Source organism: Lutjanus erythropterus, chromosome 8 (genome assembly GCF_056507025.1).
Source record: "Lutjanus erythropterus isolate fLutEry1 chromosome 8, fLutEry1.hap2, whole genome shotgun sequence".
Taxonomy (NCBI): domain Eukaryota; kingdom Metazoa; phylum Chordata; class Actinopteri; order Lutjaniformes; family Lutjanidae; genus Lutjanus; species Lutjanus erythropterus.
This window is the reverse complement of record NC_139324.1, coordinates 32087036-32109207: the sequence shown is the minus strand read 5'-3', so window position 1 is coordinate 32109207 and position 22172 is coordinate 32087036. Positions and strand designations below refer to the sequence as shown.

Sequence of the window (22172 nt, the reverse complement as noted above, 5' to 3'; positions counted from 1 at the left end):
GACTGTAGCATATAGAGGGCATATGTAGTACAATTTTCTTTTTTTGTTTTAAATTTTAAATGTGAAAAAATGCTTTATTGTTGTGTTTACAGATGTAAGGAATGAAATAAGTATGTTACCTTTGTTTAACAGAACAGAGAGATGTACCATCATTGTGTTGTAACACTGTATTGTATATTAAAAGCAATGGAGATGTATTCATCGCCAGTTCTGCTGTAAATGTGAAGCCTCCTGACGCAAGTCCACAAAGACCTTGAGGTTCTGTGTCAGATCACAGCAAATGAGGCGAATGACATGTGGGTGATCAGGCGATAATGCAAATGGAAAAAAAGCTGAGCCAAATTTTTATATGGCCATAATTTGTCTCTGCAGAAAAATGTGGAATTGCACAATGAAAATTAGAGCGACGTAAAGTGATAATTGTAAGAAAACTCAGTATTTTAGGATTTTTTGGTTTAGAACTCACAATAGCTGCACAATAACTCCTTGCAGGATGTTTGTCTCTCCTTGTACTCAACCGGGTGCTGTTTTTGTTGTACTACCCCTCTGGTTGGTTCTTTTACAGAAGATCTTGTGTAACCAAACTACTTCTACAATAATAATAAAATAATCCCCCACCGTAGAGCCTGTACCAATGTTACTTTCGCTTTCAGCCAAGCTTGTTGTGGCTCTGAATAAAGTCATTCTGTCAACAGAAATTCTTACCAATATTATTGTGAACAAAATGGTATGGCACGCCACTATTTGCCAGAATCGTAGGTTCTCCTACATGCTTGGAAGAGGAGAGTGAGAGGTGTTTGCAATCTGCCAGCTCACTAAATCCTACACACTAGTCCTATAAGTCAGAAGAATGATTCATCATTAAACCTCTGTGTTGAATTTCAGAGATCGGACTTTATTCTCTGAACTAATCTGACTGTTTTTATATTTTTATATAACCCTCCCCCTCTTCTGTACATGTGTTTTGGACAAAAGCATCACATCGGCAGGTGTAACACTGTAAAACTGAATGTTTGTTAGTAGAAAAGCATCGTAAAACACACACACAGCACCATATGTGACATTAAAGTTTATGAGTTGGAACAGGAAATTAACCTCATAGATGTGGTAGAGTGATGAGCCCTCATCAGGCCAGTACCGCTCGCACTGTTTCTCCCCGTCCTCTACCAGAGCTGTCATCATCACGATCACCGTGCAGCCGTTCTCCCACACCATCTGTGGGATGGAGGGAGCGCACATGGATGCGTAAACATGCATGTACACACACGTGATTGTCATGTTAAAAAAACAAAAAACAATCTGTGACATGTAACACGAGTAACAAGACAGATTTCCTGCAGATGGGCTGACTGATCTATTGGCCTACATCGTTTTAATTTTGTCACTGAAGAGCAAATAACAACGCAGCCACTACACCGGGAGTAAGACAGGAGAAGAGGAAAGCTTGAACCCACCTGCCAGAAATCAGGGACAGTGTGAGCGAGTGGTCCTTGTGTGGCGATATAAGCTGGCTGGCGAGGATCATGGTCGAACTAAAGTTTAAAGAAAGAAAGAGGGAAAAGTTTGTCAGTCTTTGTCAGATGATTCTCAAACAGACGTGAGTTACAGCGAGGGAGAGCAACATATTCTCATAAAGTAATACGGTTATAAATACACGAGACAGTAGCTTAAAAGTTCACAGTATTGTCAGTCATTCTTTCTTCTACAAAGGAAAACTGACAAGATTCACAGAAAGCTAACTGCTGTGATAATAAGTGTGCTGTATGTATGTACAGCACTTTAAAATAGGTGCAGTACTCATAGTTCACAAATTTTCTTTCTTTTGTAACAAAGTCTTTGTATCAAAATCTCTTAAAAAGTCTTATAACCTTAAAAATTGTAAAATGTGACAAACATATCGACATCAGATTGAAAAAACTTTAAGAAATGTGATTTATTTATCCCGAACTCCAGAGATTCTCTGATGTCATTATTGAATTGTGCAACACACTGTATTATAATGATAATTCAGGCTTATTTTTTAGCTCATTGTGATTGTAGTGATAAGGATAAGAGTAAGTCACTGTGGTAGTGATGGTTTGTGTTTATCATTATAATGATGGTGATGTTTATTTATGTCCCTGTTATTACACGCCTCACACTCTGCAGTACATACCAAGCGCACCCTTCCAATCCGGCGGTCTATTAAACCTTAAACCTCCCATCTCTCCATCTGCCTGTGAAGGCCATTGCTGCCTTGCAACATCATCACTGCTTACCCACGCAGCCCCACTGCCACCCCTGCATCCACCTGCAGGCTCTGACAGGGGGTCCATGACATGCATTCATCACCCCTCAATATCTCTATTTCAACATAATCTGCAAGGAGTGAGGAGGTCGGAGCCTAGACGCCAAACTCTAACTATGTTCTGCTGCTGCAAACACGAGCTGTCTGGCTGAAATTACACTGGACTGAAATGAACTGAAATTAATTGAATTAAATTAATTTGTTCTTCCAGGCTAAGTCACCATGTAACAGCGCAGTAGCTATAAATATCATCAAATATTTTAAATGTTTTGAATAGTCTGAAGGACTCTTACAATGATGCTGGCGTTGATGTAGTCCTGTTTACTGGAGTTTACTTCAGACTTCAGCTTCACCCGAGAGTGATCATCTGTAAAAGAAAACAGGAGTCAACACTGAGTCACTGCACTTCATATGCCGTCCTAGTTTAGTAAGATGATTGGCATGTGTGTGGTGCAGCGCCTGCATATGTGAATGTTTGATCAGTGATTGATATATACATGACATCTTGACACAGACAGACAGAAATGATCAGACAGAGCGGCCGATGAACTAACAGGGGAGGGATTCGGCGTGTCTGTTCTTGTCCATGTTGTTCGGGCTTTGAGCCACAGCTACAGAACTGGGATCAGCCTGGTAGGAGCACAAAGCTTCCCACTCCTTCTGAAGGCGGTCCTTGTTACGCAGGTGATCCTCCATATACGCCTGATGGAGACATGACACGTAAATAAAATATGAATATATATATATATGAAAAAAAAAAAGCTTAATATCTACCGAAAAAGGCGATTTGCTATATCAGGAAGTATATTTTCTCACCAGTATCATGTGACCAGTAGAGATGTCCATGTTGGACTGGGCTGGCTCTTCGCTCCAGGACGGAGTGGAGCTGTGGGTGGAGGACGGGCTGTGCTGGGGGCCATCGCTGAACTGGGAGGAGACGCTGCTGACTCGCGACGTGTCCGTACCACGTCGACCGCCAGCACCTGTGGCTATGGCACCCCCTGTCATGCTCCCACCTCCCACACAGTCCTGGCGGCACAGAGAGGATTTGGACGCCATGTGCTGCCGACATAACTCCTGAACGGAAAGCAAAGAGACAGAGAGAGGAAGAGCGGTAAAAAAAAAAGTCAAATTAACTGTCTTTTATAGAGCTGTAACCAGTAACTGTTTGGTACTGATGACAATTTTGTGATGATTGGATTAATCTGATTTTTTCAGCATCAGCATCAGCATGTTACGCACATTGCATGTGATTAACAAGTAAACATAATGGTTGGGTTGCACCACACAGATCAATTATTAAACCCGATTAAATCATGTTTTAACTTTGATTGTGTTGCACCAAAATTTACACTAGCTTAACTTTTATTCTTAAATTAATGTTAATTAATTCTTAATTATTATTTATTATTCTTAAATTTTAACTTGAAAATCCAATTAAAAATGTCTATTTTTAAAAGCTTCTCTGCAGAGCCAGCATGAGTAGGTTAATTAGGCTAACGGACTTTTTAGCTAGCTAGCAAACAATGAAATGTTCTGTTAACTTTTCAGCCAGCTGCCAAATAATGTCACGTTTTGGTAGCAAACAAAATAATGCTTTGTTAGCTTTTTAACTAGCTAACAAAAAATTTAATGTTTTGTTAATTTTCAGATAGCTAGCAAACAATGTAATGTTCTGTATTTTTTAAGCTACCTAGCTAACATTGTAATATCCTGTTAACTAACTAGCTAGCAAACCCTATAACATTTTTTAAACTTTTTTTTCAGTATATATGCTCTGAATAAGAAAGTAAATTCATATAATTATTGCCTTTTTGATCATACATATGTTTGAGACATTGAGACCACGGTAAAAACAAAAAACCAAACAACGTAAACCTTTGGGAAATGATGTAAAATGACATTTTCTCACTCCTGAATCCCCCCATGCTGCCTCACCTGGTAGTCAAAGTGTGTTTCTGCTCCTCCCTCTGGGCCCAGGCCAAGCTTGCCATTGGCCACTTGCTGACTGTAGTGCCTGAGACAAGCTACGGCCATAGCCAATACCAGCACGCCTCCTACGACTGCCATGGAAACAAGGGTGATGACTGTCCCATTGGAGCCCTCGGAAACCCTGGTTACCTGAGGGAGACCCCGTGCGTCTGTCCTCTGGGGAAAAAAAAAAAGACATCATAAAGAGCGGTGAGTAAGATACGGGCAGGAGAGAACGAAGACAAAGAAAACACTTTATTATCTCACGTCCTCCATTTGTTGACACACACACATGCCGCCCTGAGAGGAGTCAACCCCCGAGCTAAGCTGCCCCAGGGAATCTGCTCTCACCGCTGGAATTCAAAGGTCACTCATTTCATTTTGACAAGACATTTGTTTCTACCTAACTGTGCGTGACAGTGAGGTGTGTTCAGTCAGAGTTTGACGCTGAGTTTTAAAGACAGAGTTCTAAGAGGTCAAGGTGGTGTGAAGCAAAGAAGCCATTACAAAGACAGCAGATGCCCCATAAAGATCAGTGGACCGTAGTCCAGGACATGCAACACATCCATTCTGTTTGTCAGTGTGTCGTTCTAATTCTTCTTCATCCACTTTTCTATCTCTCAGTTTTCACTGAGCTGTCAATTTCAACAGAACACAACATAAAAGTCAATTTTAATCTACAGACAGACTGCAGATCTACAGAATTTTATTGTGATATTAAAAAACAAAGAAAATGATAAAAGACCTTTATTAAATACTAAACTTGATATTAGAAGATTTTTGTTCATAAATCAAATTTGTTTTCCCTTTAAAATTATAGTGCTTCTGCTTTTCTTCTGCAATAAAATAAAAGTAGCCAGCCTTGACTTAAGCATGCAATAAATGTTTGAATTATGTACTGTATGTACAGTTTTTGCAACTGTACAAAAGCAATGCAGCAGTCAGTAGCAGACCTTTTATGAAATTAAATAAAAAAGAAACAATAAAATAAAGTAATTAACTGTGTAATATCATGGTAGATATCGTCATAGTCCAGTACAGTATTGAGACATTTTTTAATTGTAATATTCAAAGTATTGTATCCCTACTATGTTTATATGGTGACGTTATTATGGATTTAGTACCATCACTACTTATTGTATCTTTACCCTTTCCTTGACTTTACCCTCTCCATCATATATTCATGATGTTTTGCTTCTAGATATTTTTCCTTTCTTCTTCTCTTTCCTTCAGTTTTCCTTTTTTAAAATTTTGTTCTTTTTGTATTTTTTAAAAGTACAAATCATGCGCTGTTTTTATATATTTAAACTAACTGAATTAATTGGAAGAAATATGAATTTCTGAATGAATAAACCAGAATTGGCAAGCATTACTAATGAGAAATATTGGCGATTTCTCTCATCTTGAAGATCACGTCACTAACACACACACACACACACACACACACACACACACACACACACACACACACACTGAATTCAATCAGTGTGTTATTCCAATATTCAGTCTAAACGATCATTAATCCATTAACCATAAAATCTACGATGCAGTCGATGGTCCTGAGGCCAGGAATCAGGCTGTTTGTGTGAACAGAAAATAATGAGGTTAATGACACTTGTGACTGTTGCCATAGCACCTGGGATCTGGGAGCCACAGCAGGAGGAGGGGGGTGGTGATGATGATGATGATGGCAGAGACAAAGCACCATGGCAACTGGTGAAATACTGGTTGTTATGAGGTGTTGGCTTGCTGATTCGTTCTGGCCACTTGCCCTCCAGGTGGCACACACGCGCAGGGGTTTACACACACAGACTTACACCCACACACACACACAATATTACTGCACAAAGCGTAGAGATGGATGGAAAACAAGATTTACAGATGTACTGACTTTATCTCTCCTGAATCACATACAGTGCAGCACAGCTCTTGTGCTCGTAAAGCCACTTTTCTTACAAAACGTTGAGCTGATTTTCAGCATCAACACCTTCTTTTAAAGGTATTTGATCCTGAATCCAACGAGGAAAAAAATAATGCATTGAGTGATTCTGATATTGAGATAAAAAAGTCAGTAAAAGCTATTTATTAAACTTATAAGACTATAAATGGTTTATAATTGGCTTATTAATTAGGTTGTTAACACTTAATAAACTGCTACAACACTTTAGGTCAAAAGGCCAACAGTGACCTGCTACTTGCCAAATAGTGAGCCCATATTTATCTGTACTGTTAAGACAGATATGCTCAAAAAAATGATGAAAGACATAATTTAATGATGTCACAAACTGTCATGGAATCCACTAGAGTTTAAATCTTCACTTTTAAACAGCCACGCCTGCAGATGAAAATTTATATGACATAACAGAAAGCATCTTTATGGGCGAGGATATAATAAAGTGTTCCCAGAAGTTATGGCAACTAGTTAGCAACTACTAGCAGGAAACACACGATTGAATTTGGACACTGCTGGAAGCATTTGGGATCATTTTTAAGTAATAAGAACACAACTAAACAAAATATATCACATAGGTCTAGTGCTGAAATGCGGAAATGTTACATATTAGAGCTTCAATAGTCAAAAAGTTTCATTTGGCATATCATATTGACCAGATTCACACACTAAGGCTTTAGCAATAATGTTTATGTTGACATTTTCAGCATGAACGGTTTTACACTTTATAATAAGGCTCTGTTTTGCCAGTTATAAATGTTAGTAACTCATCAGTAAGATTAAGTAGTAGTAACTGGATCTTGCCACGTGGACGTATGAAAACTGTTATAACTTGTTTATAATTGTTTATTAATGATCTATAAGGGAGTTTACAGCCACATTTATAACCTAATTATAAACCACTCAAATTATAAGGGTAGTCTCATTGTTACGTGGTATACATAATATACTGTATATTATATTTGCATAATCTTTTATTTGCAGGGTTCCTGTCCACATCTCTAGGTGTACGGATACAGATAAGATTTTGATTTTATCCTCATGTATATTTTACCTTTTCTCTTCACTTTTATTTCCTTTTTGTCTATTTGTATTCATTAAATTTTTGTTATACTGCACACAGATGAAGAGTTGCTAAATGGATTATCATTGAGCACAATGGCAATTTATTTTATTCTATACAGAATTAAGTCTCTCTCACATATATAAAATAGGGTGATCCATAGAAAAGCACAAAGGTGTTAGTGGCAACAATGTGAAAACACGACTCCAGCGGATCCATGAATGACCGGATTCAAATGAAAATGTTAAACAATACAGAGCAGCGATTATATCTCCGTTGCCTTGACGACTGCTCTATACGTTACCGGTTGTGTGTATGTGTGGTTCTCATACCTCTCCCACACCAGTCTGGACAATCTTTAGGCCTGTCTCCGACTCCAGGAAGTTCTTCTCAGACACTGTTGGTGTGAAAAAAAAAAAAAGACAAACATTTTATTGCTGGGTGTGAGAAAAAAAAAAAAAAAGCAAGTATTTCAGGAAAAAACCTGCGAGAGAGACCGTGCAGCTCGCCCACGTACTTTTCCCCTCGTGCTTGTGTGTATGTGCGAGTAAGTAGGTGGGTGTTAGTGTGTCTGCGTGTCTTCGAGCCTCACCAGCTTTAGCAGCCACCTCTGCAGCCGTCATGTTGTGTTCATTCTGGCGGATACGGAACGTCAGCGCAGGACCCACCACGCTGACAACACAAAGCCACAGGGACACACACACACGCACGCATTGTTCAGAGCAAGATAGTAAAAATTTACAACTCTCTAACACACTGAGACACACACACAGTGTTGGCGTTACCTGATGTTGATAAAGCTGCTGGTTGTCAGGTGGATCTTATCAGCCAGCAGCTCCAGCAGCTTCACTCCGTCGTACAAACTGAGAGGGCTGAGAGAGAAAAACATCATTATCCTCCTTGTAAACACCATGTTTAATAAATGTCTTATTTGCTGCTCTTTACCGCTAATTAATACGGCATTTAGCGATTTCCTGACAGCCTTTGGCATGATGGTATTTGTTCTGCACGCCCAGAGAGAAGTAGGTTTCCTGAGAATAATTATTGGCTCTGCAGAAAGAGACGTGCTTCTAACGTTCAAACTTTTTTTTGTAAATATACACTCATTCTGAATTTGATGGCTGCAACACATTCCAAAATAGTTGGGACAGGGGCAACAAAAGACTGGGGAAAAACACCTGGTTGGAACATTCGACAGGTAATCAGATTACTGGTGAAAGTTCACCACAACAGAGCCCAAAGTTGCTAGCAAGGCAGAATCCCTCTCAGTCTTTAAGAGAAGACTGAAGAACACCTTTGCACTTGATTTACTGCACAAGATACATATATATATTTATAAAAATGTCATTTTATCATCATCTTATGCTCTCTTTGCACACCACCACAGGCACTTCAGGCACCTACATCCAATCAGATTTGAACTTTGCCTCATGGCACTTACTTGTGTTGTTCTTTCCTGACTAGATCCTTGCCTGTGTTGTATCAGCTTTCAGATGTACGTCACTTTGGATAAAAGCATCTGCTAAATGAAAGTGTAAGATTGCCAGTGTCATGACTGAGTATTAAAGGGAAGCGCGGGCGAGGTTCACCGCTTTGTTTTCTCAACACAAAACTGCAGGAATTTGGGGATTTCACCATCTCCGATCCATAATATCATTAAAAGATTCAGAAAATCCAGGGAAATCTCTGCTCATAGGGGGCAAGATTGAAAACCAACACTGAGGCAGCACTGCATTAAAGACTGTATTAAAAACCCACATGACTGTATAAAGGATACTACGTGGGCTCAGGAACAGATCAGAAAACAGTTGTCTGTAAACACAGTTTGTTGCTGGCATCTACAAATACAAGTTAAGACTCTGCCATGCAAAGCGAAAGCCATGTATCAACAACAACCAGAAATGCCGCAGACTTTCTCTGAGCACATCTGAGAGGGACTGAATCAACGTTTCAGATTGTTTTCAGAAATCATGGACATCATGACCACTGGGCTGAAGAGGAAAAGGACCATCCAGATTGCTACCATCACTAATTTCAAATGCTTGGCATCATGGGTAACTATCACATCAGTGAAGCCCCATTTATGTTGAAAGGTACACACAGGTTTTAAAGCAACATATGCTGCCATCCAGACGACATATTTTCTCAGAGACGTTCCTGCTTATTTCAGCAAGACGATGCAAAGACACATTACATATTTACATTAGACACACTGTCCCAACTCTTTTGGAAGTGGGATTGTTATAAAAAGGAAAGGCTGAAATTGACTGAGTGCTGACCTTTGGTTGGTAACAATGTACCCATACTCCTCCTTGGCTCCCGTGCCCTCTACCAGGGGCGGCCCTTGCTCCCCTAAGCCTTGTCCGGCTGCAGCAGGAGCGGCTTGCGGAGGCTGGGAGGCAGAATGAGGGGGGCCGGCGCTCTTGGCCGGAGGCGTTGCTGCGACTGAGGGGGAGGAAGGGGCAGGAGGGGCATCAGGGGGACCGGGAACGGGGGCAGGCTTCTCTGGTTTATGGGACACACTGTCTGTTTTTAACAGCTGCATCTGCACGGAGAATGACAGAAGACTTGTCAGTGATTTAAAAAAAAAAAAAAAAAGTGTATGTCTGCATCTTGTGAGATGACAGATTCTGACGTACCTCTTTGAGTGTGATGAGGTCTTTCTCATTAGGATCTGCATTACGAGAGACAAACTGATGTTTTTAAACAAATACTACATTCAACTTCAGCTTCAACATAATTAGTTTCTTTCCATCTACTTCAGTGTTCAAGTTAGCTATGTAGGATATTGTAAATTTGGTTCATCACCACCTCAACATTAGAACAGCCAAGACAGTCATTTTGACATTTCTTCAACATCTTTGTTGAATTAAAATAAATAAATAAATTCTTCTGGTGCCAGTAGTTTTCCTAAATAGTGTCTATATTTTCATCTAAAAGGTTTTTATATATAAATGGCACAAAAGGTTACCTACTTAAGCCACATGGTCATATCAGTTGCAGTTATATTGTTACTTTTTTGTGCAATTGGAGATGCATCCTGGTTGCTTAGCAACTATCATTGTCTCTGTCAAAGAAACTTTGCATACAGTCTTGAGCTCCATTAATTTGCCTACATTAAAATAAAATATAATAGACTAAATTGTCCCAATCAGTAGAATATCTTAAGAAGTTTAGGTACATAAAGTAGGGGAGACTAGGGACAGTTGTAACACTTCTTGTCTTACCTATGGCATGCTGAATTTTTGTCTTTGAGCTCTAAAATTTGGACACAAAGTACTCCTGTTTACAACAAATATCAATGTTTCCAATTTTTTGTTTTATTTTTAAAATTGCTTTTATCACCTTTTTTGCAGCCTTTTCCTTTAGAGCCTTTTCCTGATTTTTTTTCTGTGACTGTTCAAGGAGGAAATTTGAAAGGGCTGACAGAATGAAATAATTATGTATATAAGTAATTTTAAAGTAGCAGGCTGCGGATGTCAAACCCCTGTCCTTTCACACATATAATGTAGATGTTGTAGTTTTATACTGTGGCTTCATGATCCCACATTTAAACAAGGGAAAGGGGACTCAGACAAATGTCTGCCTCACATTATACTTGAAAAAAACATGTATTAATATCTGGGTTTGGTTTGGTTTGACCAAATATTCTGCACAGATCGCAGGTAATGAGTGTAAGATTGTACCTGTTTTGTCTTGGACCTGCATTAGCTGCAGAATGAGAGCCAGTTTGTAGAGCTGCTCTTGACTGAGCTCTCTGGGATCGACTCCGTACCTCTGCAGGACTCCTGACATCCTCTGGAGCAGGCCATCTAACACAGGACAGCAACGCTAGCTAACTTTGCACTTTCTAATGTAGAAATTGGATGAATGTTCTGAATATATAAGTACGCCCATACTATATATATATTTTAAAACATTTATTTAGATCTGTTGTAACGAAATGATGAGATATCATATGACGTTTACGTTCACTTTCCTCACCATTTCCATTTCCAGAGACAGTGCTGAAGTCCTGAGGAACTTTTTTATTCTGCAGCGGTTGTTGTTGTCTGCCAGCAGTACCGAGTCTTTCGTCCACAGTGTAGTCTTCCACATAGTCCACTGGTATCTCCAGTTCGAAGTCCTCATAATAAGGCAGACCTGGTCATATCATAATAGGTTATGATAATGAAGAGAGGCACTTCCCATCAGCGTCTTTCCACAATAGATTTTTTTTTGTTATTTTGGAATTCTGTTCACCTGCAGGAGCCATGGAAGCAGGTCCTCTGTGGCGATAAGAGGGCTGTGCAGACGCCAAATAGAGAGACAGGGCTTCCTGTAGCAGCTGCCTGTCACGCTCTCGCTCTCGCTCTCTCTGATTGGCCTGGGACCTTGAAGAGGGGCGGACGTAACCTCCTCCTGCACCGATGAGCGATCTCTCAACTTCGTCTTGGTATCTATGCTGGAATTAGGAGAGATATTATGCTGATTTAGAACTGCGTGAGTTCTAATGTTTCCATTTGAAACTCTCTCAGGGCCCTTTTCCATCATATTAGCTCTGGTTCTTGAATTGGCTCCGTTTAAGGTCCGTGGAACCTTCTTGCTATCTCGTGAACCAGACTTGTTTCCACCAGTTTTGAACAGAAACACAGTGGAAAAGGCCTAGCAGAGGGATCTGCTTGTAACATCGCTTAACATTTGAATATTTGAGGGTAAGGATCAGTCCCTGAAAAACTCTTTCTTCCAAAAAGTGTTCTTCTGATGAAAAGTGTTCTTAATGGAACCTTAAGTCTTACAAAGAACCCATGATGAACCCTCTCTTCAAAGGTTCTTCAGAAGCAAATGGTTTTAGGTAAAACCTCAGCCCTTAGCTGACACAGGCCTGCTTTTGGATGATGATGATGATGAAGGTGTGTGTGTGTGTGTGTGTGTGTGTACCTGGTGGTATGTGTATGGGTCCATGGAGGCTGTCTGCATGCGCAGTGGTGACTGAGGCGGTTCAACAATCATGTAGTCCACATAGCTGCCACCAGGAGGTGTGGACCCCAACTTTGGACTGTGGTGGTGGGGGACGTGCTGTTTGGACCTGGCAACCCAGAGAGAAACAAAGAGAGTATTAGGATGGATGAAAGAACAGGTCCAGAGGGAAATACGCGGTGACTCAGGGTGAAATGAATGGATGGATCTGAGCCTGTCGTTTGACTCATCTGTTTATGTGTATAAATATCAGTGTGACTGGAGGATACTTACTGAGATGAATGAGAGGAGGAGGAAGAGGAGTTTGGCTTGGAGGGTTGAGTGGTGTGGGGCACTCTCTTCAGCTCCTTTGATAAAATGTACTGTGTGATGTCATCTTGCCAGGAAAGACCTGTACACACACACACACACACACACACACACACACACACACACAGCAATTAAAGAAAGCCACAGAAGCTGAGCGTGAGAGTGCAAAGACAGAGGCGTGTAAGAGGCAGAGCGACTAATCAATACTGTTTCTTATAGGCGTTGTGTTAAAGTGCTCTTATTATGAATGGATTTCTGTGTTCACAAAGTGTCTAAAAGGTCAGCACTGTGGTTTCTAGTTACGTACATGGCCAAAGGGACCTCGGTGTAACTACATGGGTACTCGACTTCATGGTCAGTGCAGTTATTTATCAGTGTTTTAGCCATGCTAGCAGAACCGCTCAAGGGATGGCAATGTCATTGGCAGCCATTTAGATATGAAATTGTAGAGAAATTCAGGTGTTACCAGTGATGCTAATTAAGGTTCCTTTACATTCAGGTCAACAGAGTCTACTATTGCATTGGGTTGGGTATTGTTTGTTATTTTTTCTGATACCGCTGCTAAACAACACTTTTAAAATGGTATTGTGCATAAACTGTGCATGACCCAACACTTTTTAAAAACAACAGAACCACAAAACAGTCTTGGAATCCTTCAAGTGAAATACGGCCACAATGCACACCCTTTAGCTTGGCATTTTAACTGTGTGTGAGGCCGTTACTGGCTAACGACACGCTAACGTTGCCTGCTGCCAGAGCCATGTAGAGAGAGTGCTGCTGTAATGTTAACTAGCAACTTGTGGTGATGTTTCTGTTGTTTGTTGCATCCACACCAGAGGGCAACTATGTCAGCAGACAGCTCAGGGCACCAAAATGAGGCACGGCAATCTGCACTGTGATTTGTGTACGTACACAACCCTATGGCTCACTGCAAAGGCTCTGCAGCATTAAACGTAACACGGCCTTAATTAGTATCAGTGATAACACCTGTGTTTACCGGACTTTTTCATATCAACATGGCTGCTGTGAAAAAAAGTCTAGTAGATGGATTGGCATTAATTTTTTTAGCGACCGTAACAGCCACAGATGATCTGTTATAATGACTTTGGTGATCCCCTGATGTTTGCTTTTGTGCAACCATCTGGATAAAAAAATAATTTGTCCAATAATTTGGTTAATAACTACAATATACCTTCAAAACATTCTCATCACCCTTAGCATGGCTGCAAACTCCATCTCTTTACCTTTAATTACACGGCCACTGACATTTAAATTTGAGGTAAAGGCTCTGCAATTCAATATTAGTGTAATTTATTTAAAAAAACAGTTCAAATGACTGAACCTATTGTTTTTATCATGGTTATTTTGAAGTAATTTGGTATTCAGTCTTCCAGTTTGAGCTTTGTAAAGAAACACAAGTGATGATTTGTGTACATTTATTTTCTCACCTTGAACCATGAGGTGTTTGAGGACCTCCTGCATCCTCTTCAGAACAGGAACTGACACCTGGTACTTGACCTGATCCTGCTTGGAGCTACGACACTGACCAAACAGCCCGTCTGGAATGAACACACACACACACACACACACACACACACACACACACACACACACACACACACACACACACACACACACTCATTAGATTTCTTTTTAAAGTGACTTTGGGCACAAAATCCAGCGCAGTTCAGGGACGATCAGCACACAGACAGACACAGCATGTATAAATAATAAAATTAATGGTGGCTGAATTCCATTTAGCTGCTTCAGTTTCAGGGTCATAGTAGATTTTAGACATACTGAGGTCATAAACTCTAGCTCCACTGAGGGATTTAGGAAACAGTGTCAGTGCCAACACATTAGTGCACTAAACTGTACTGCCAGTTTGTATTTTTTTATTGTGTAAGTTACCAAACAAGAGGGTCCTTTCAGACATAAAAGCTTCAAGCTTCATTTTTTGAGACACTGTTTACATTTGGTTCAGTTAGTTTTGGTTTCACTGGACGAAAGTCTGTCTTTCTGGTCCAGACCGTGGTCCGGGGGAGGTGCCACACCTATAAATTTGGTCTGGATCGAACTGAAAAGTCTCAAAATCTGGACCAAACGAGGCTGGTGTGAAAACGCCCAGAGACTTTGGTGGTTTCTACACCCAGCAACAGCCACACTGCGATGCAGCCCGTTGACTGAAACAAACCTCAATTTGTATCAGTGGTAACACCTGTGTTTACCACGCTGTTTCATGTCAAAACGGCTGCTGTGAAAAAGGTGTATTGTGCCTGATGCCTGGCTGTCACACTGTCAAGGATTACTAAGACACCTAAATAGAACTGAGCCATCGTAAATTATATTAGCAACATCTGTGCTTTTCTGTGACGAATCAAAATGTCTGCTGTGAAAAAGGCTTACACAAAATACAGAACAAATTTAACAAGGCACCAATTGATTTTTTTTTCTTTGATTTTTGGCTAAATCTGTGTTCGTTTTATCACAGTGATTTCAATGAAGCTGCCCTTGAGGTACAGTGCGTGTTATAATACCCACGATTCTCATGGTAGCCCACACCAGACTAGCCCACAACAGTGAGTCACAGTTTTGAAGTGCAGCCCACACATGTGTATTTCTTGTCACACTCCTTTTGATGAGGTTCTGCCATCGTCACTTTATGGGCTTTAAAAAAAAACTTTCCTTTGAAATAGTTGCTAACCTGCAGGCAGCCTCATGGCAACAGACGTAATAATAGCACGAGTTCAGTATTATTTTAAATGAACTGTTTTTATAACATCGGTGATGTATGTTTGATCATATACGGTCCAGTTCTGTACGTTAGGTCAGTCTGAGCCCACACAGTTTCATGCATCCACTCTTCAGACAGAAACGAGCTGGTGCTTCGTTCTACACACTAAGAAATAAGGGTTCCACAGGGTGTTCCTCTTGAAGGGCTGAGGTTCTACCGAGAGCCATCTGCTTGTAAAGAACCCTTTTTTGAGGAAAGGGTTCGTTAAAGTGTTCCTTTGTAATCCAGAGAAGAAAGAGTTCTTCAAGGATAGTTGAGATCCATGAAGAACTCTTTCGTCAAAGATTCTTTGTTCCAGAATATAAAAGGGTTCTCGGTAGAACCCTCCGAGTGTGTTCTAGGTAAAACCCCTGGAATATAAAAGAGTTCTTGGTAGAACTCCTTGGGTAGGTCCTGGGATATAAAAGCCTTACTGGTAGAACCCTCCGAGTGGGTTCTAGATAAAACTCTTTTAATATAAAAGGGTTCCGGGGGCACCCCCTTAATATGTTCTATATAAAACCATTGTAACATCAAAAGGGTTCTCAGTGGAACCCCTTGGGTGTGTCCTAGATAAAACTCTTGGAATAGGAAAGGTTTCACAGTAGAATCCCTTAAGTGAGTTCTAGATAAAAAGTGACAACACAGAAGGGTTCTGGGAGAACCTCCTGTGTATGTTCTTTATAAAACCCTTGCAATATCAAAAGGGTTCTCAGCAGAACTCCTTGGGTGGGTTCTTCTTAGCATCCTTAGAGGCTGGAAAGTTGTCGATAGAACCCCCAGACGGGGCTTTGAGTGGAACTATTACACCATAGAAGAGTCCTCTGTAGAACCTCTCGTAGGGGGTTCTGGGTGGAACCTTTCACAGATGATTCTAGGTATAACCCTTAATGTTGGGTTAAAGGTCAAACCCTCTGAAAGGGTTCTAAGTGGAACTTTTCTAATATGTCTTACCAGGAATCAAAGAGTTCTCCTATGGGGACAAGCCAAAGAACCCTTCGTGGTTCTAGTTAGCACCTTTATTTCTGAGAGTGTAAACTTCACTACATGAGCACTTGTTGCTGCAGATCTCCGTCGCTGCATTCAGGTCATTTCAGCTTCAGACAGAAAAGATTCAGGAGAAGCGCAGGTTAAACACGTCAGTCTGATGCTGAGAACCTGAAACTTTATCACAGACTTACTGTCAGCTGCCAAAACACGACAATAAAGCTCGTCTTTCCACTGTGAAACCTCTAAAACTGACAATATATCTAAAGAAAAAGATTGTCAGACTGCGATGTGATGGGAATGAAGATACAGCAGAGCAGACTACGTATTATGTGGCGCACTGATGAGTCACCTCAGTCTTTCACTACACCGGCTAAATCTCACACAACCCAACCTGCCACAGTGAGACGGTGAACAGTTAACAGATTACTGAGGATTAATGTGTTTATATGGCAACAAATGCTATAGGAAACAGTTCAGCTCACTTTTTACCAGTCGGTGTGTTGAGAAGTAGACATGCATGACTCATTTGTTTTGCAAAGTTAATTTCTCCGGTGGGTGCAAGAAATGAGTTGGTGTTTTTACCAAGTTGATCCCTAGTCTGAACTGATTGGATCAAAACAATCAATTTGATTCAAGCAAAAATGCAAAACATTCGCTGGTTCCAGCTGCTTAAACGAAAGGATTTGCTGCTTTTCTTTGCCATTTATGACAGTAAATGAAGAGTCTTAGGGGTTTTTTGACTGCTGGTTGGACAAAAGAAGCAATTTGAAGACATCTCTTTAGGCTCTGGGAAATTGGGACATTTTATAGACTAAAGATTAGATTAAAGACTAGATTAGAGGGTTAATATGTAGCAGTTGGGTGTGCAAAAAAAAGCTAAAAAGCTGAGCTTCTTATCCTGAAAACAATATCCCACTGCTCTGAAGAGTCTGAGTTCAGTGACTGCCTGTCTTTTGCCTTCCAGACCCTTTTAACATATTGCTCAATTTAACCTTGATAAACATCTACTCCTTCTAAGAGATTTTTAATGATTTCTTATGACTCATAAACAGCGAATGTTCGACATTAATGTGACTCTGGTAAACAAAAACTGTTATTCTTGCCTGGAATACAAATTTCAAAGTTGTCAGAGAAGCAAGTATTTCAGCTTAGCATTTTTCCTTAATCTCTGATGATACATCATAGTCAGCAAATAATAAATTACAGCAAATATATTACAGATTTCTCCTTTAATCAATTAATCACCAACTACTTTGATAATTCATTAACTATTTTGAGTGTTTTTTGTCTGATTTCAGCTTCTCAAATGTTAATATTTTCTTGTTTCTTTACTCCTCTGTGACAGTAAACTGAATACTTGTGGGTCGCTGATGAAAAAAGACTTTTGAGGATGTCATCGTGGGCACTGATGAAGATTTGTCACCATTTTCTGACATCTAATGGACCAAACAACTGAAGAAAATAATCGTTTGTTGCGGCCGTAATACACATACAAACTTGTGTGTCTTTCCCCCGCCGAAGACACAGAAAAGAGACACAGACATATTTCCCTGTAATCAAATTACCGATGATGATGTGATGTCACACAGGATATTGTATTGCTCTGATGATAGAGAAGGCTGATACAGTAGCTCGTATTCCTGGTGGTGAGCTGACTGATGACAGAGAGAGAGGAGCCACAGGAGGAGGAAGATGAATGGAGAGAAGACGGCAAACTGCACGGCTTGATTGGATTGGGACTATTTCTAGAGCTGGAGTTATTTCTGTAGGTATCATTTTTGTATAGAGGGAACCTACAATTGTATTCACTGTTACACAGGGGAAGCTTTTAAATGTAAAAAAAAACACTGCAATGTTTTGCTCAAAATGCATGATTTAAAAAATGCTCCAAATAAATCATTGTCACATTAACTGTGATAAGCATTGGTGCAACAGTCTATCATAGGTGAACTCTGTGCAAGCCAGTCTTAACCGAGGAAATGTGCATTTCATACTATAAGAGCATAAATTTGCTATTCACTCTGTCCCTGGTCGAAGCAGTGCAAAGCATTTACAACTAAACTGTATTTGCACTTATTTCATTCAGTAAAACATCTTATCTGTCAATTCTTGCACCAAGTTAAGTTAATAAGTCAGTTAATGCGAAAGCAAAGAATCTCAAAGAAACATGTGTTATGGGCCTTATAATGTTTATTCATTTTATCTGAAAAATTAATGTTTCTTTCATTTTGCAAAAGTGGCCCCAAGGCAAAACAACCAGTATCCCTGGTGTAAACACTCAGAAGAAAAGTGTGTGTATTCACAATAGAGTCGTGCCAACTAAACCAGGGAGATGCATAAATGGCACACTAAATAGCTTTACTTTAATTCTTAGTTTATAATTGATTTCCATTGCTACCTTAAACAACCACCCCGAACATCTGTCCAAAGTCTTGTAATAGTTTTCATCCCCAGTTTTTAAAATGAAATGTAACGTGATGTTAATGATTTTAATGTCCATGCCAAATACTCATCCAGTGGTTCGTACATCGTACTCATGTGTATCAAGCATCACACTAAAATCTACAGGTGCTGCTATGGCCAATGAACCCTCCATAAGTCCCGCCCCCTTTTTTGCTGTGTGCTCCAATAATAGTTGAGCAATGCTAAGCTATGTGCTCGGCTCTTCAGTGTTGAAAAGAAAACCACAAGTTGAAGATGGTTAAAGGAAGCTGTCGGGGGACCTGTAAAATCACAGCACATTTAAAGTTAGCTAACATTAGCAAAAATGCAAGCTAACTTACCAGCTAACCCACGTCAATCCTAGGTAGCTAGCATTTTGCGAAAGGCTGTATCTAGACCTGTTTAGTTTGTCTGTTCTGGGCTACAGTAGCAACATGGCAGTGCAACATGGCAGACTCCAGTGAAGAGGACCCACTGTCTCTGTAGGTAAAACTGCTCATAAGGTAACAAAAACACAACAACTCTTATTTTTAAATGATTATACACTAATGAAAACATACTTAAACTTACTACTTACTTCTACCAATACATCATCCTAAATGTTAAACTCTTACCCTTTATGATGTGGCCCATTATGTCGCTTTTTACAGGAAAAGAGGAAAGCTGACCAAGATATCAAGTTTGCTCAACTGTTACTGGAGCACAGACGGAAAAGGGGCGGGGCTTAGACACCTTTCCTAGCAGACTATCCAGACGCCTGTAGTACACTGACCTGGTCTGTCCTCAAGGAGCAGATGGCTGACACGGTCAGGGTGCTACACACGCATAACTCAGGCAACAATGTATGACCTTGTTCTGTTTACTGCAAAAGACTCTCCGGGCTTAGAGGAGACATGTCTGCAACAACAACATCAACATGGACACAAGCAGGTCAAACAATCCATCCGATTGACCCAACGCAGCACAGAGAACTAACCCAAAACAACAACCTCCATCTCTGACCGTCTTTGATGAGAACAGAGGAGCAGTACCGACCTGCAAAACCTGTAATCTGCCTGGTACAGGGCCAGCCACACATCCAGGCAGGGACACAAATAAACAACTGCTGAGAGAAGATGCTCTCAGGTGCATTCCACACGGCAACACACAGGACTCAATCAATCTTCCCTATGCACAGTGGCAGGCAGCAAGAAAAAAAAAGAAGGAATTTAACTAGGAGAAATCTTTAAGTCTGTAAATCCACAGCAGAGATAGAGGACTGTGCTGTGCAGTGAGCAGACATCATTAGACATTTTATTCCTCAGAGGATGACTGCAGATGCACCACTGCCTTGCCTTCCAGAATGCTATAAAATAAGCTGGTACAGGAATCACACGTTACTTTGCTGATCCAAGCAGTTCTTTTGGGTTAAATTAAAAGATTCATATTTGCATTATATGTTGCTTTAGGTTTTTAAGGGTGCAGTGAGTGATTCTGGAGAAAGATTTTGATTTTTGAGTCTCATTCCCAGGTCATCAAATACTTAAGTTTTGGGAAGGAGACTCAGCAATGACCTATCTCACCGACCCGGGATTAGATTGTCTAAAGCTTGAAAACAGAGCAAAGCCAAGAAGCAGAAGTCTAGTTCTCTCTCTGACCACTTGAATTACATTTGCCCAAAACTAAACTGCTTACCCCAGCTTTAGGCTATGTCAGGAGGTGTATTCCTTTTGTTTTTTTAAGAGGCTGTCTGCCTCCTGTGCTGGATCAGTGTCTACATCACTTAATAGAGAAAGACAAAACTGGCACTAGTGGTCCCAACAACAGGCTGTTTCAAAAGGTTAAAGTAATAAAGCAGTAGAAGTACCGAAAACAAAAACACGTCAGCAGTAACTGCCATGTATTTTCAATGCAGCATGTCCACATCATCTGTGAGAGCGTGAAAAAAAACAGAAGGGGGAAGTGGAGCAGCATTTCACCTCTGAATGAGAGCAGCCATATGTTATGTCCCGGCACTGTAAAAGCAGCCAGTCAGTATGTGAATCTATGGGAAAACACTTCATTAATGATGTTACTGACTAAATGACACGTGAGCCGATTGTGTCTGTAGATCACAGTGAGTCAGAAAAGAGTCTTAGTGATGCTGTGACCTAATAATATGGCCCTACAATAGAATACATGCTTTTAGAATGAAGTTTGGTTCAACAGTACCAAAACAGCTAAATATAGTGTCTTAATATAAAAAAGTGACAGATGTATGAAATTACCTGAAGATTCAATAAGGTACAGTAGTGGTATATGTCAGGTTCAGACCTCTATTTCCTTAATTTTTACCTTGTAACAATGCTGATCATTGATTAGAAAAGGCATAGTATAGTTCTTCACCTGACTAGTAAGAGGATTTATGCTCCTAATAGCTTTACAGTGATATATTTTTATTATTTTATGCATCAAAACTGACAAAGGTTTCAGAATTTCTACTGACCAGCAGTCAAATTATAGTGGTTGTTTTTCTTAAGAAAGTGGTGGGGGCATGACGCAGGAGCAAAGCACCAAGACTGGCTGCTCTCAACCACTTTTTTTTCAGATAATAGAAGCAATATTAATATGAAATAAGAGGGTGAACGCAGTGTTAGTTAAATTCATTATTATGGCCCCATTCCATTTAGTGTGGCAGAACCCCTGACTCTATTTGACCTTACTTAGCACCAGTGGTAACACCAGTTTACCCTACTATTTCATGTCAAAACAGCTGCTGTGAAAAAGCTTTATCTAGCTAACGTGCTAGCAGTGTTAGAATATTTCATTTTCAACTTTGATGCTTAGGACATCATAGGTGCCATCCAACAGGTGAAAGTTTTATTTTAGTAGCAGAGGGTCACAGGATGGTCTAGACACCTGAGCGGTGTGTGTGTTTTATTTCTGCGCTCATATTAACAGGTTAGAGCGTCCGTGGAGCTCGTGTGTGCAGCGGTGCTCATGCATGTCAGGTGCGACTGCAGCCACGCTTCATCTAGAGATTCGGAGGTTTGCGTTTCTCAACAAAAACACACATTAAAAATCATCTGTTGACAGTCATATTTACATTATATCAGCACCAGGACACCTCTCATCACAGTTTGCAGTGTCTGCATCTGTGCAGTGTGTCACAGATGTGAACAAATTGGGTGTGGGTTAGTGTTTTTTTTTCTTTCTCTCTTTTCTCTTCTCGCTCTATCCAGGTATCTCCCCTTCCCTCTGTCTCTGACCGAAGGAGAAAATCACTGATTGCCTTCAGAAAATAGCTTTTTCCCTCTCTTCAAACTCTTCTGCAAACTCCATGTAGAAAGTTAGGGCTTTCAGCAGCCGCCTTGCAGCAGAAACGCAGCCTTATGAATACCACAGTGTGTGTGAGCTGCAGCAGTGCAACGATGGTGCCGTCACTGCTCAAGTGTGCAGCGTGAACAAG

The 22172-nt window shown here is 40.4% G+C and overlaps 1 protein-coding gene across 1 annotated transcript in view; it reads right to left on the bottom strand.

Moving 5' to 3' along the window:
• ptprna (protein tyrosine phosphatase receptor type Na) overlaps nt 1-22172 on the bottom strand; it is a 39652-nt gene that overhangs the window by 6894 nt on the left and 10586 nt on the right. The window contains exons 3-19 of the mRNA XM_084725321.1: nt 13989-14099; nt 12505-12622; nt 12193-12340; nt 11515-11716; nt 11257-11415; nt 10959-11084; nt 9912-9946; nt 9552-9817; nt 8058-8144; nt 7865-7944; nt 7605-7669; nt 4226-4435; nt 3104-3364; nt 2842-2989; nt 2581-2654; nt 1455-1532; nt 1096-1215 (exon numbers count right to left, since the gene is read on the bottom strand). Of these exons, the coding sequence (XP_084581447.1) occupies nt 1096-1215; nt 1455-1532; nt 2581-2654; nt 2842-2989; nt 3104-3364; nt 4226-4435; nt 7605-7669; nt 7865-7944; nt 8058-8144; nt 9552-9817; nt 9912-9946; nt 10959-11084; nt 11257-11415; nt 11515-11716; nt 12193-12340; nt 12505-12622; nt 13989-14099 (2288 nt within the window). The remainder of the gene's footprint in view (nt 1-1095; nt 1216-1454; nt 1533-2580; nt 2655-2841; nt 2990-3103; nt 3365-4225; nt 4436-7604; nt 7670-7864; nt 7945-8057; nt 8145-9551; nt 9818-9911; nt 9947-10958; nt 11085-11256; nt 11416-11514; nt 11717-12192; nt 12341-12504; nt 12623-13988; nt 14100-22172) is intronic.